We start from the raw sequence: 15232 nt of genomic DNA, 5'->3' as shown, positions 1-15232 counted from the left end.
TCCGGTTACATTTAGAGAGCTGGGTGGAGTTCGCATTGTTGTCCGATTGAAGGAAGAGTAGGCCTACTTGCTATCGGCAAAGATCATAGTAATCTTTGAATAAATAATTGAAGCTTTAAATGATGGGATCAGTTGACAAAATCGAAAACTTTCTTGTGTTGAGACTTTTTGTACTTCACCTTGTGATTTTGAACGATCCTTAGAATCGAAGGCCTAAGTTGATTTTACAAAGAAGTATCGATTCTTAGAACGATCTTTTTTAAGGTAGTCGAGTTTTTCATTGTTTTTCAAATTTGGGATGATCCGTACATTTGTATGGTAAACTATTCTAGGCTAGGTGATAACTCTCTGCAGGAGTTTAAACATTCAACATTGTTATTGGTATTTCCCTTATTTAATATCCTTTACCAAAATCCAATTCGATTCGAAATACAGAGTTTCTGATATTTGACAAGTGTATACAATCCAATAGTTTTTTTTCTCATAATAAAAAAAATATTTTTGTTGGAAAAGAACGCAAATTAATGGACACCCCCTTTTAAAACGAACAAAACCGAAAGTGACAAGAGCAATAACTCTAAGATATTTTGAAGGCTCTGATTTAGATCTCTAGATCTAGATTCAATTTATTGGCAGTTGTCAGTTGTGTCGTCGCTGTGCTCGCAAGCGACAGCTCTGCAGCCTTTTTTCTCAACTGGCAAAGGAATTTTCCCTGAGATACGCCTTCGGCCTTACGATTCCACGATATAACTCTAGATATACATCTAAATCTAGATTCTAACCTCTTACAGACTCTTCTAGGGCTAGAATCTAGGCCTACTACTACTAGATTCTAGTACTAGATCTAGTACTATTGTACTATTACTACTACTACTAAAACTTACCTAGAGTACTGTCCAGGCCGTGATCAGATTACTTCAATTATTCTACAAATATAAATAAACGGAGTGTCTACGTACATGGTAACCGGGCACTCACCTAGTCTTAGTATCTACACGTACACGGTAACCGGGCACCTACTAGCCTAGTCTCACCTAGAGTCTAAGTATCTACGTACACGGTAACCGGGCACCTAGTCTCAGTGTCTACGTACACGGTAACAGGGCACCTAGTCTCAGTATCTTCAATTATTCTACAAATATAAATAAATTCTACTTCTAGGTATCTAGATTTATCATGGCAGAAACACAACAAAGCACAAATTTAGAAAAACCACCACCAGGTGTTGTTGAGCGCTACTTCAAAAAACATTTCAGAATCGGTAAGTTGATTATTTTGGTTCTTTATTTTATGATGGAGATAGATCTGTTTTAAAAAAATGATATTTTTGTTCGTCTTTGCCCTACTTTTTTTCTTTGTCTTTGCTGTTTGATTGTAAGAAAATGATCGATTCTAAGTCAAAATACTCCCACCATTTTAAAACCAGAAGTAATATAGAATGAATGTTACGTTGTCTTAATTCAACAAGTATTACATGCTTCAAGATAGAGAACTGAGGGTAGAGACACGAAAAATCACCCGTATCATGTAAAACTTTACTGATATCGGCCTAGATTGAATAATGGCTAATACAGAATCGCGCTCATTGCGAATTTAGAATAAAATAGGCCAAAATAAGGGGGTCAGAACTACCGAAAAGGCGCCGATTTTTGTTTGTTGCTCAACCTTTGGTCAATACATTTATGCCTAAATGGCCTCTTATTGTCTGAGAAGCTTGTTCACATATCTGTCTGCCCCGGTCAATATCAGTCGTAAGTGAAGAAAGACTTCTCAGTGTAGTTCATTTATTATAAATACGGTAGATGATGATTTCATCTGTGAACACGGATTAACAGGGACAATGAATGATACAGGTACAACATAACATGAAATAATATGGGGTACACCACATAACGTAGTACAGAGAACATGAACTAATATCATATAACAAATAACCATACATCCCCCCAAGTTCATGGCATGTTCAGATCTTTCCAACACCCCTTGGTTTTCTCCCCCCTTGCTCCTGAGGTTTGACCGCTTCCTGTAAGCCCTCTTTATTGTGCGGGAGAAGGCGTTTCAGGGCTGCGGGAAGACTTTTCTTTGCCTCCTGAGGTGCCTCTGGGGGTTGGGGCTGAGAGGAAGGGCTTGGGGCAATCCTTTGCTCCTCATTGACTGGCTCAGTCGCAAACTCATGTCCCGTATTGATTTCCTCCTCCAAAGGCAGAGTAACCTCAAAGTCATCTGGGCTGTTACGTGCCGGTGCCGATAGTATGGTTGAAGTGGCAGGCTGTGAGGTGAAACAATCAATAGTGCAATAGTGCGCTTTTTTCCTTGTTGTCTGCAGATTCTATCCCACATCATGTTTTGTAAGAAGTGCATGAGGATTCAGTCCTCAATGAGATTGTGATTATATGACTTTGTCAGTGGACCCTGTTAGCTCAGCTGTTACAGCCATAGCCAATGTGTCATGTGTCGGGTGACCAGTCACCAAGGCACAAGTCTTATTTTTTAAATTTAATCTATTTTGAGAGTCGCTAAGCTTTAAACTTCATCTTGTGGAGACGCTACCTTTCAATGTGTTTGTTTATTTTTGTTGTAGTTTGCCAGACTCAAACAGATGATTTCAAAGACAGGACACTTGTCTCAGCGATCAGGAAGAGGAAGAATAGTAATAGCCGAGAAGTCTGAGACAAGGGCAAAGTGATAGTTTTTGAAAATATGTTAACTCAGTTTTGAAATTTCCTTCATATGACTGATATTGACCAGTCGGGACATTTATAGGCCCTACACATGAGCATGTGGCAGTGCGGGCGTGTTTTATGACGCCTCTGTCAGTGTCACTGGGCTTTTTTTTTCTTTATAATGCCATTTCTGTTTTTTAAAAATAAGTTCCCTCTTTTTTGGATCTCCTGGTAATTCCACTTATAATTTATTTGCTAGTTTTTTTCTTCCACAGATTTGAAAGGCAAGAAATATGAAGATCAGGTTGTGTTAACTCACTCCAACAGGCAAGTGGGATATTTTTAATCAATATTCTAAAAGTGTGGCATGAGTGGGACATGGGTTTTGTTGAAAAGCTGACCCTTCATTTATTAATTGTTATGTGACAGGTCTACAACATTTTTCTTGCTTTACGGTGTTAGTTTGTAGAAAAGATACATTTTCCCTCTTTCTGTTGTGTAATTTTAGATGTGTATACATAAAATTCTAAAAATTCTTTTCATGTTTCTGCACTATGGTATACCACCATCCTTCCTCAATACCTATTGAAAGTCTTTAAAAAATAACAAAGCATGTAATATTATTATAAATGTCATTATGTGCTTTAAATGGTATTCTGTACCAATAAATTATAGTTGGTGGGTGCTCTGATATTCTTGTTTATTCTTCATTTTTGTCACTGTCTTTGCTGTCTATCTTTTATGAATATTTGCATGTTACACAATTTTCGGGAGGACACACAGTCTTACTGCTCTAGGAGCATTTTCAGTAATGTTTAGATTTAAAAATTCATTGTGAAGATTCAAAATTAAAAACGCATTTGAAATAAGAATAGAAATGTAACCCAAAATTTGTAAGGAATTGCCTTTCAAGTAATGCCTTCTGTTATATTCTCTCTAAAAATAATGAATGAGATGTATAAACATGTCCTAATAGGGCTTTATGCTGCACTGGTGACTCCTCGGACAAGTTGAAAATTTTCCTCATAACGTCACACTAGTGATGGATTGGGCTGAATTTTTAAAATTTACTGTCTTTAATACAGTTCATTGCAGGGTAGAATATATACAAATACAATAGAAAAAAAACATTTTTTGTGAAGAGATGGTCCTTATTCAAATAGTGTTATAAGCTTCCAACCAACACAAATGGTGCAAATAATTTTTATTTTGGTTTGTCTTTTGCTCTCTAAACACTTTTTAGCTACACAGCCAGCAGTACAGAATACCCCATCTGGTCACCCAGCCAGGAGAGTGATTGCAATGGACTTCTCGGGTCTGTCACAAACTGCGTCAAGTGACCGGAACAGATAACTTTCACTGTGGCATCATTGTGGCAAGTGACTGCAAAGTGTTAAAGACTGATTTGATCTTTTATTATTTCTTTTTCAACAGAGTTTGTGTAGTATGCATTGCTGAGTCACATCCCATTTGCAGTGAGAAGAAAGAAGTCATCAAAGTGGACTTTGAAGTTAAGGGTTCCAATCGAATGGATAACAAAATGTCTGGAAAAGCGAAAAGGGTTAGTGTTATTATTATACCCTTTTAACTGCGAAAATAAGTACATGTATGTTTGAACATATTGTTTGTTTCCCAATGTAAGAGGCAGAAGTTTTCACATTTGATGAAATTGAAATAATTTTTTATATATATTTTAATGGTCATCATCGTCTTCATTGCCTTCCTCACTCTGCATTTGGGTATAGGCCACGAACAAGCCCTAATATAATTGTAATATAAGAGCCCAATCCTTACCAATACCTAAAAAGTGTAAACTTAATTTTGAACAAATTGTTGCTGTGATTCAACGTTGTATTATATTAAAATACGAGGTGTTCAGGAGCAGCAAAAAATTGTTTTATTTTGTCCAAGACACTATCTTAATGCAAAATATTTTATTCGATTAAATCCTAAACTATTTGAAGAAGAAGAATGGGATTATAACCAATTGATTTGCCTCATGAAAGTCTATAAAACATACTTGATTTTCTTTTTTTTAATTTTGAAGAGAAATCAATGATTTCTCTGACTGATTCTGAGTTAAACCTACTGTCTTTCTCGGGTGACAATGATCAAAATAATGTTATCATGGCTTTTGGTAAATACAGACCTATACTTCTTTAAAAAAAACAAAGAATAGAAAAAATCCACCACGTGGTTTGGAGAAAGGCATATATTTATTTCCTATTTTTCAATGTTGGGGCTGTGAATACTAATTGAAGCGCCAAAATATATATATTTTTTAACGTGACCCATTTTTTAGAGTGCTTAGTTGGCCTAATATTACAACTCACATGAAAGTATGCATTCCAGGAAGTTGAGATTGTTTCAGAATGCTATCAGGTCTGCTGCGGTAATAAAATTGATTGCAACTTGCATAGAGCTTGCTGTTGAGCGGGAATTTGCGCCATACAAGTGCTATCTATTATTATTATCAAAGGAAAAGCATAAAGACTAAAAAGACTAGATTTCATACCCAACCAAAAGTGGTACCTTTTCCTTTGATTGCCAGTATATAATGTTGAGTGACGACGAAGAAATACTCCGTGTAATGTATGTTGGCAGTCCCAGTTGCTGAATGTCTAGTGAATACAATGTGGGAGTTATCAAACAACAGATGGGTCCTAGATGGTGCCCATTGAGGTATGACATCTATTGGCAGGACTCCTAAACCCTAATTCGAAACAGGGTCCTACCCTGCATGCACAGGCACTTGTGTGGGTGATTTTGAAATAATTTTACTTTGTGTGATCATGTAATAGTGTATGCTGTGGATGTTTACACCACCGAAAGTCAAATTTTCCACACGATGAATAAATTAGGTTGTTTTGTTTATTTTCTCTACTTTAATCACCTCTTTCACAGGGCGCCCAATGGCTTGGTCCAACAGCTGTGCTGTGTGAGGTAACATGTAGTGATGAATCAAAGTACACACTCTACTGCTGTGTCAAGGGTCAGCTTGTCGAAGTCAATGAAAATCTTATCACAAAGCCCTGTCTTCTCACAGAGAAGGTAAGTGTAAGGCATACTTTACAAACTGTCTTTTGTTCTTTCTTCCTTTTGTTTCATACTTTCTCAAGACCTGGCGCTCGGTATGCTATCAGAAAATCTGGGACATACTTCAGGTTCCTTTTTTTTTCATGAATGCTTTCCAATTGACAATTTTCTGGAGGTACAGGTTCTGTTGGAAATGTGGGATATTGCAATATATCAATGTTTCTTTAACCTCCCCCCTCCTCCTCCCCCTTAATGTTTGTAATTATCATTATGCTGTTTGTTAGTATCATATTCCCTGATAGTGTGATATGACATAGTATTTCAATGGCTTGAATCCAGAAGGCTTTGCTTTGGTGTGAGACACATGTATTCTTTATTTTAATTCTGATTGGGACTTTTCACTTCAGTTTATAGAGCTGTCAATGTCCAAGCTCTCAAACCTCACCTCTCTCCTGTTGTCTCATTGTCAAATGAGTTTTTCAGTGGTGTGCTATTGTATGCTTTCTTTACTGAGTGAGGTGAAACAATAGTGCAATAGTGCGCTTTTTTCCTTGTTGGCTGCAGATTCTATCCCACATCATGTTTTGTAAGAAGTACATGAGGATTGAGTCCTCAATGAGATCGTGATTATATGACTTTGTCAGTGGACCCTGTTAGCTCAGCTGTTACAGCCATAGCCAATGTGTCATGTGTCGGGTGACCAGTCACCAAGGCACAAGTCTTATTTTTTAAATTTAATCTATTTGGAGAGTCGCTAAGCTTTAAACTTCATCCTGTAGAGAGGCTACTTTTCAAAGTGTTTGTTTATTTTTGTTGTAGTTTGCCAGACTCAAACAGATGATTTCAAAGATGTGACACTTGTCTCAGGGATCAGGGTAAAGAAAGAGGAAGAATAATAATAGCCGAGAAGTCTGAGACAAGGGCTTTCGTGGTCTAGAGGTTAAGGTGTTCACCTCTCGTTCAATAGGTCCCAGGTTCGAATCGGGATAGGGACAGAAAATTTACCTCTAAAATTGTATTCTTTCGCATCCTTTCCTGCTCTCTAACAATTACAATGTTCTGCCCCCACCCTTTCTCCTCCTTTGCCCCCTCCTTTGGACTCCTGTCTCTTTTTGCAGCCTTTCTACTGCTACTCCTTGGCTCCTTCTTACTGCTGTCTTTCAGCTACAACACTGATCTTATGGTAGGTAAGATCTACACCAGCCTTCTTGGATAAGGGCGAAAATCTCGGAGGTCCCGTCTTCAAGTTGCACCGGTTAAAGATCCCTTGGTACCCAAAATTGATAAGAGTAGGCTTCGTCCACCACACGTGCAAAATAAAAAAATTCCTACCAACTGAAAATGTTTAACGTGTCCCGCATGCTCATATGACCTTATGCAGTTGCGAGGGCCAAAACACTTACAAAAAAAAAAAAGAAGAAAAGTCTGAGACAATGCTTTGAAGTAAATATTACTGTTATTCCACTGAACATGAATATATATCTCTATGTTATGTGTAGTTCTGTCATAAGAGAGTTTGTACCTCCTGCTGATGTGCTGTTTGCTATGTCCAGCCTGTATGATGACAGGTTTTTAATTAACGGTACTGGAGTATGGAACTTGTTACATAATTTACTTGAAAGCTCTACTTTGTTGGACAAGCAAATTACAAAGAAGTCTACTTACACTGAACAGTATTAATCCGAAAACAGCAATAAACTGAAAAAAAAAAGGAATTCTCTTCTTTTTTTTCTTTCTTTGTCTTTGTAAGAAAACTACCATTTGGCGGAAATGCTCCAATTTCTAAACCGGAAAGAATTTCAAGGTTATGTTATATATTCACTGGCATCCCTCAAGTAACGCAAATCATCAGGCCTTATTTACTCCAACTTCAACATAACGAAACATAAGAAAGAAACATGAGATTACATGTATGTTGATTGCAGGCCAGAGAGAGGCATCACCAGTGTACTGTTTTCATTTGTTGATCAAAGACAGCAATAGGTCTACCCACTGTGTTAGCTAGGGCTGGGATTATATGGGTAATTTGATATCCTGGATATCCGGGTAACACCCGGGTAATGAAAAAAATACCCGAATACCCCGGCATTCCATTTATCATATGATGTCTCTGTACTGCTCTGCCCGCTTGCGATTTCATTTGGGTGTTTTCCCTTCAAATGCTTTAAGAGGCTTGAAGTTGAAGACCCATCAACTTTTATTAATATTATGCTTTTGAAGATGTTGCAGGAGACCCTTTTTTTCGTATTTTATTTTCTCAAATTTATCCCAAGCGTATGACTTTCTTTGAGACATCTTGATAGAAACTGTACTAAAATGACAAAGCCAAAGCTATTCAAACTACAGTCGAACCTGCCCTGACGGCCACCTCTATAAGACGGCCATCTGTACAAATGGCCACTTTCCATTTCCCCTCTTGCGTTTTTTCTATATAATTTAACTGTGTAAAACGGGCACCTGTCCAACGCGGCCGCGGCCACCATATTTTAACACACAACCCCTATCACACTAAGCAATAACACCTGTCTTAGACGGCCACCTCAGTGACTCCATTACGTTTTGTCATAAATTGTGCTCTGGTCCCTGGCGTTGTGGGCGAGCTGTCATAATTCAATCACCTGTCGTTGTTGTTAGGTAGTCCCTCCAACCGATCATGTAGGGTAGGCCCCTCCTAGCTGGTGAGGTAAGCATGTGATCCCTCATAACCCATACGCCCCGCCCAGAACTCATACACAAATCGTAAGTGAGATGCGTAGTCACTGTTTACCCAGTCTGTAACAAAGAAACAATGGACGTCAACATGAACGCGTCGCTCATTCGCCTGTGGTGGCGACCCATGTGTTTGTTTTAACATGGTACTCAGTCTTCCTCGTCTGTTACATTTCGTTTTATTGTCACTCTTGCACAAAATCAGCAACGAAATAAAAATAACAAACAAAATACAAACCAACAACAACAAAAACAAGAAACAATGCGGCTACTTTCGATTAGGACTTCAGATGGGAATGGTTTGTTTTCTTCATCTTGATCAGTCCTGCCTAAGACGGCCACCTTTCTTATACGGCCATTTTTCTCCTTGACAATGGGTGGCCGTCTTACACAGGTTTGACTGTATTTTACTTCACATAATTCTTAGAAATTTTCCGCTTCTCTGTCGGATTCTTAGAACTGCACACAAGTTGCTTCCATAATACATAAGGACACTCTGATATTAAAACTATAGGCCTACCCCTACCAAAGTGTCCAATTGGTTCTTGGAAACTTTCTTAACATGCCCAAATGTGTTCCTTTTTGTGGTCTGCTGGTTTCCAGGAAAAAGAGGTACACTAGTTGATATTGGCCAATATTGAGTACTGTATCGACTTACAGAGCTCAGTATCAATAAGCAGCCTGTGCTTAATGAGGTTCGAACGAAAGGACGTAATTTAAGTGCATTTGCATAGCATTAATGAAGGGGCATAGAAAACCCGGGTACCCGGGTAGCAGGTTTCGAGCTCTTTACGCGGGTACTCACCCAGCCTTAGTGTAGGCCCTGTAATGGTGCACTGCAAGAATAGCGAATGCACATCTGTGCGACCTTCGGTTGATTAACTTGATGATGGCCTATTGTCTGTGTGGAACTAGTTCATAGGCTCTATACATGAACACGTGATAGCATGTAGCAGCACGTGGTGTGTTTTATGACGTTTGGCATCGCTGGGATTAGGCTATCTCACTTCTGTCACCCTGGCCTAGAGCAGAGCACAGTACACTTACAGTACAGTTTAGTGTGCTGATCTTCCCTTTCGTCCCTTCTTTGTGACTGCAGCAAATTATGCAAGCTGACAATGATGAAGAGAAAACACAATTTGTACAGCCTGCAGCTCAGATTACAGGTGCTGAAAGAGGTAATGAGAAAATAACTGTCAAAAAGTGAAATTTGCCTAAAGCATGGCATTCACAACTCGATGCTGTGGACAATCATCGCCATTTGAACAGTCTCTCTAAACTGAAATCACGGCTTAACCGAAAAAAAATCCAGTGGTCCCACAGATTTTTGTTCAAGCGGACTCCACTGTGTGGTTATATTTTACTCTTGACAGGGGCTTGACCAGGCTCTCAATTTGCATCTTGTAGAACTCTCTCCTCTCCAGGCTTTTCTTCCATGCCCCATCCATAAATAAACCTATCATTCTGATATCAGGTGATGCTGCAAACTTTTAAAAAGTCTCCATAGGAGTTAACTTTCTTCATGAGATGTAAAACTGTGCTAAAAAGAACAGATACGTGTGTGCCATTGTCTGCAAGAATTACAGCATATCTCTGCAGACCCAGGTCTCTAGGGTGCAGTGGCAGGGTGAAATAATTTCTCAATCTGAGTTATCCATTTTAATTTACACAGAAAACATTGTATAATGTGGAGACTTACCTCCTCGTATAATGTGGAGACTTAGCTCCTCGTATTGTGATTACTTCTCTTCTTTTTCTATGATTCCTCCTCTTCATGGAGGCATTTCAATTTGTTTATTTTTTAAAATTATTTTTTCCAGCCTCTTGGCGCAGGATATTTAGCAGTCATGCTCCCTGGATTGAAACATTTTGACAAAGAAATTGCCCAACTGATGTGTGAGGAGAAGTACAAGAAAGCCCTTGAAGAACGCTCAACAAATGTGTCCTGACAAAAGCCCCTCTTCCCTGATCATCAGTTCATTGTACTATTGACCAGTATGCCTTCATCTGTGATGATAATATAGTGACCATTTTGACATTAAACCTTTTTTGTTTGTATCTTCGAATTTTGCTTACTTTTTTTTCTGTTTCCACTCGAATTTTGTGAGGTTACACCTTTCTGTATTTGCAACTTGGTTAGCTGGTTCTTTTGTTTCGTTATTATAGAATACCAAACCTGCTGCAAACTGGTAGACAGATGTTGTGAATGGATTGATGAAATTCATATGCTTCTCATCTTGTCTAAATGAACTGCACTGATATTGATCACTACAACAGCAACAAAAATTTTTGCTCGATAACAACAACATTTTATTTTGTTAAGTGTTGATCTTTGCTTGAAGATCATGTTTTTTAAATAGTCAAGGTCGATTGAAATATGGATATTTAAAATATACCCAATTATCTATGAGGAAAGTTGCCCGTGACATTTTCAATGACTCTGGTGTGTGGAGAGGAATGTAGAACCTTGTCATATACCAGTTTCTAATTTTCACATAAGAAAAGCTGAGTTTTATGCCTCATTTACAGTCTTCATTTCAATGAATACAAACAACTTTGCAGGGTGATGAAGTGACTATATGTCAGAACCCCCTCCATCTTCATTGAACAGTGAAGTGAAGGTTTGCCTTTAACTTCACAATTGTTCTTATCAACTTTTTCACACTATAACATGTATCGTGAGTCCAACAATAGACTTCAGGTCTCATTTTGTTTGTGATGAGTAAAATTTATTTGTGATAAGTAAAAATAAGTGATATTTGAATTTTCAATACTCGTAGCAAAGAGGGATTCATTTAGTAAAATTCGGGTAAATTTTTTTGTTGTGCTGTCCCCGCGGTTTTATGCAAAAGAAGAATCTGAAATTATGCCCAAAATGTGAAATTATGCGATTCTGTTATTTTTACAAAGAATGACAAAGGAAAATAATCAGAATTATGCAAAAATGATAAAATTTTGCTAAATTAAGCGGGGTGTATATAAAACCACGGGAACAGGTTGTGTGATCACTCAAAAGGATGCAAATGTTGATAAAGCACAAATTGTTAAACCAACAGTATTTAAGTCGCTTTTCTTTGTTGATTTTTCTCTTTGAATGGTATCTTTACCATGAAAAAGGATTATAAATGCTTAACTCTTGAACAAAAATATCTAAATCAACCATACAGTCTAGCTCGCACCTGGCAAAATAGGCGGGAGGCGGAAATCTTTTTCTGAGGAGATACGAATTTTGTTTTATGGATGTGTTTTAAATACAATGAACTTTAATGTATAAGAAAATAAAAAAATTGGGGACCTGAAAAATATGTTTGCTATCATGAGTCTCACTATGTGCATGTTCGCAATACGCCTGCTAGACAGTCCTCTTTTAACTGACTTTTAAAGTACAGTGGAACTCAGATTTAATGAGCTCGGATTCAATGAGAACTCGGATTCAACGAGATGAGATAGATTCCCCGTTTTTTTTCTTCTTTAAAATCAATAAAAATAACCCGGATTCAACGAGCACTTAAATCAGCGAGCTCGGATTCAACGAGGTCGCTTCCAGGGTGAACAGCCCACGCAGACGCCGCTTCGCTCATCTTTCTCTCAGAACGAACTTTATCTATTCCCGGAAACCATCCATTGCACCTGCATCGTGACCATTATTCAATTAGCCGATTGCATGCGACCAATCAGCTGTCTTTTTTCATTCCAACACATGCGTTGTTGGCTCGCGCACGAGTCTACTCTGGCGTGTGTCGGGGTTGGATGGGCGGCCTGCACACGTGTGACTGTGTGTATGTGTCGTCGAGGGGGGGGTTGTCACCATCAGTCCGGGCATCCAACGTCACAGATACAAACGCATCACAGTCTTTTTTCCCCCCTCGGCAACTGATTATTATTACAATGATAAGCTAGATCTAGTCCTGGCGTAGATCTACGTAATGAATTGTGTGCTGGTCTGTGAAATCTATGCTAGGCTCTACACAGCAACACAACTTTTTGGTAAACAATCGAGATGACAAAGGCGTGTGCATTTGAAAGAATCGAGTCTTTTTTTTACACAGCTCATAATATGCAGGCATTTCAGGCACTACTTGTGACTTCTCTTTTTACATTACTTGCTCAGTGCCTGTAATTATCTACACAAAACCCCGTGCTTGCTATAACGAACACTTGGATTCAACGAGATTTTAGGTCAGGCCCGGCGACCTTGTTGAATCCGAGTTCCACTGTATTCAAATGTAGGGTGTCTTAGTAAAATCGTTCTCTAGAAAAGAAACATAATAAAGGAACCCTCTTTTTTTCCAGAATGATGGCTTTAATAATAAAACTGAATGACAATAAGTATACAGTTGAGCAATGAATGGATGCTATATGAATGAAGTACATCACCACAACAAAAGGGATAGCAATGGATACTTTTCAATCATACCTTCAATTAATCTTTGTTTTATAGGAATCTAATTAGGCTAAGATACAGAAAAGCTTGAAAGGTCAGAATTTAAGTGTTTATGCTCTGGGAGCAATCTCTAAATCTGTTGTCATAATTGAATTAGTTGAGACACAACTCTGCAAAGAGAGACATGATAAGTTACTTTTTGCATCACACATAAAACTGTATCCCTGTCTTGCATCAATGCACAGTGGAGTCTGCTTAAATTGAACATTGTTTACCCGAAATGCCGTTAAAAAAAAATTCTTTGTCTTTGTAAAAGCACTATTGATAACCTGAAAGGCTCCTATTTCTAAACCAAAAAAAATTTCAAAGGTTATGTTGTCTAAATCTGTCCTAGCAACCCTCAAGTAATGCACATCATCAAGTCATACGTGCTTCATGATAATGGCACTAAAGAAATTGACACAAGAACTCACGTGTGTCGATTGAGGGTCACAGAGAGGCATTGCCTGTATTCTGTTTGCCTACATGTACCTCAAACATCAATAGGACAACACACTGTGTAAAGGCCTAGTGACGCAAGGATAGTGAATGTACATATTGGTGGTCAAGGACAATTGTCTCTGCCATGCTAGTTCACATAACCTTGACACACGAGCACCTGACGGCATGTGGTGTGTTTCATGATGTTAGCGAGATTGGGCTTTCTTTCTTTTTCTCTATCTCGTCGGTGGCCTAGTGGTTAGGCTCTCGGACTCGCAACCGTAAGGTCGTGGGTTCGAATCCCGTCAGGGGCCCGACGTTGTGTCCTTGGGAAAGGCACTTTACACGAATTTTCCTCACTTCACCCAGGTGGGAATGGGTACCCGGCTATAGACAGCGAAAGATCTTGTCAGTTTGTTACTGTTTGAGCGCTTAATCAGCTGCTTGCACTGTATGCTTCCGGGAAGCTGAGAATGTTTCGGAGTGTTCTATGGTCTGCTGGGGTAATAATATAGTGTAAAGCGCATAGAGCCTGCTGTTGAGCGGGGATTTGCGCTATACAAATGCTATCTATTATTATTTACTCTTTCGTCTGTTCTGTGTGATTGTTTGGCAGATAAAGCAAACTGACAATGTTGAATAGACAGCACAATATACACAGCCTACGGTTCAAATTACAGAACTTTTACTGAAAGAGAGAGATAAAAAAAAAACTTTCAAAAAGTGAAATTGCTGTGAGAAAGGTATTCCCAACTCTATGCTGTTGATAATAATCGCTACTGAGCAACCTTATCTAAACAAAAAACCTGACTAAACCTAAGAAAATCTGGTGGCTTTGAAGACGTCAGTTTAAACAAACCCCACTGTACTTCTCTGCATAACTCTTCAGCGTACACACAACGGGATCTCACATCTAAAGTAGACACCAGAAGAAAGATCATTACTTGTACATGTATAACATGAAGAAGATTACAGCATCAGTCATGTTTGGCTAGAATCTTTGCTGCTTTCTAAACAGTTTTGTTGCACAAATAGGATTCACAGAACGTATCATTTCACAGAAAAATGTCAATGTGAAACAACGTAATTCAAGAAAAGGGGCAGAGGGAGAGAATTTTGTTTACATACTATTTCTGATTTTTCTGAAGTAAAGCAAAATACAAGTACCTAGAGCTAGCAAAAATATTTTTACCGGACGTGATTGGTAAAATGATGACATTGAAAAAAAAAAGTCTCAGAGGACAAGCTCCAATTTATAATGTTCTTGTACAGGAACACATTTTAACAAGGATGCACTCCCACTATTTTTATTTACACAGGCTTGTCTTTTGAAAAGGACAGGTTTTCCTGGTAATGGCCTCATGCCATGACATAGGGCAGGGGGACATAAAGATGTGTAGCAAAAAAAAAAAAATGTTTTTACTTTTAAGAAAGCAAGGATTAATTATTTGTCATTTGTGTTGTTAAACTAAGTGAAATCTGAACTTTTTTTTTCATTTCAGAAGGGAAATTTGTCATTTTGGATAGAGATGAGGAAATATTTCTGGGGTTGTTTTTTTTTTTTTTTAGCTCTAAAGAGCATTTAAAGGATAGAGAAACTGAGTAAAAGAGATGACTCAAAATTAATAGGCCTACTATTATTTCTATGAAGTTTCGAAACAAAAGTTGGCTCACAAAATTAATTTTATCCATGGTCACCACTTGGCCGTAGAATTGCACTTATTTCATGTGTTTGCAATGAAAAGAAAGACATTTTTCTGCAATTATGACTCACACAATGATTTTTAGAGGATTATTAGAATGATAAACACTTCATGAATTGAAAAATGAATAAAGCCTTAGTTGTTTTTTTCTCTCATTACGGGAAAAAAAATAACCAGGTTGCAATGAGTACATCCCTACTTAACACTCCATATATATATCCTTATTTACACCCCTTGTGCATTGAATGACATGCACA

At 38.1% G+C, this 15232-nt stretch overlaps 1 protein-coding gene across 1 annotated transcript; it reads left to right on the top strand.

Annotated features, from left to right (window-relative positions):
* Positions 1–603: 603 nt before the first annotated feature.
* LOC101852343 (protein Abitram) lies at positions 604–10471 on the top strand. Its single transcript, XM_005104563.3, has 5 exons — positions 604–1261; positions 2939–2990; positions 4098–4224; positions 5568–5714; positions 10229–10471. Exons 1-5 carry the CDS (start codon positions 1177–1179, stop codon positions 10355–10357), a joined length of 540 nt encoding a protein of 179 aa, XP_005104620.1. The 5' UTR covers positions 604–1176; the 3' UTR covers positions 10358–10471.
* The last annotated feature ends 4761 nt before the right edge of the window (positions 10472–15232 follow it).

Source organism: Aplysia californica, unplaced genomic scaffold, assembly GCF_000002075.1.
Source record: "Aplysia californica isolate F4 #8 unplaced genomic scaffold, AplCal3.0 scaffold00425, whole genome shotgun sequence".
NCBI classification, from domain to species: domain Eukaryota; kingdom Metazoa; phylum Mollusca; class Gastropoda; order Aplysiida; family Aplysiidae; genus Aplysia; species Aplysia californica.
Note: the sequence above shows the minus strand (reverse complement) of the source record. Positions and strands in the feature narration are given on the sequence as shown.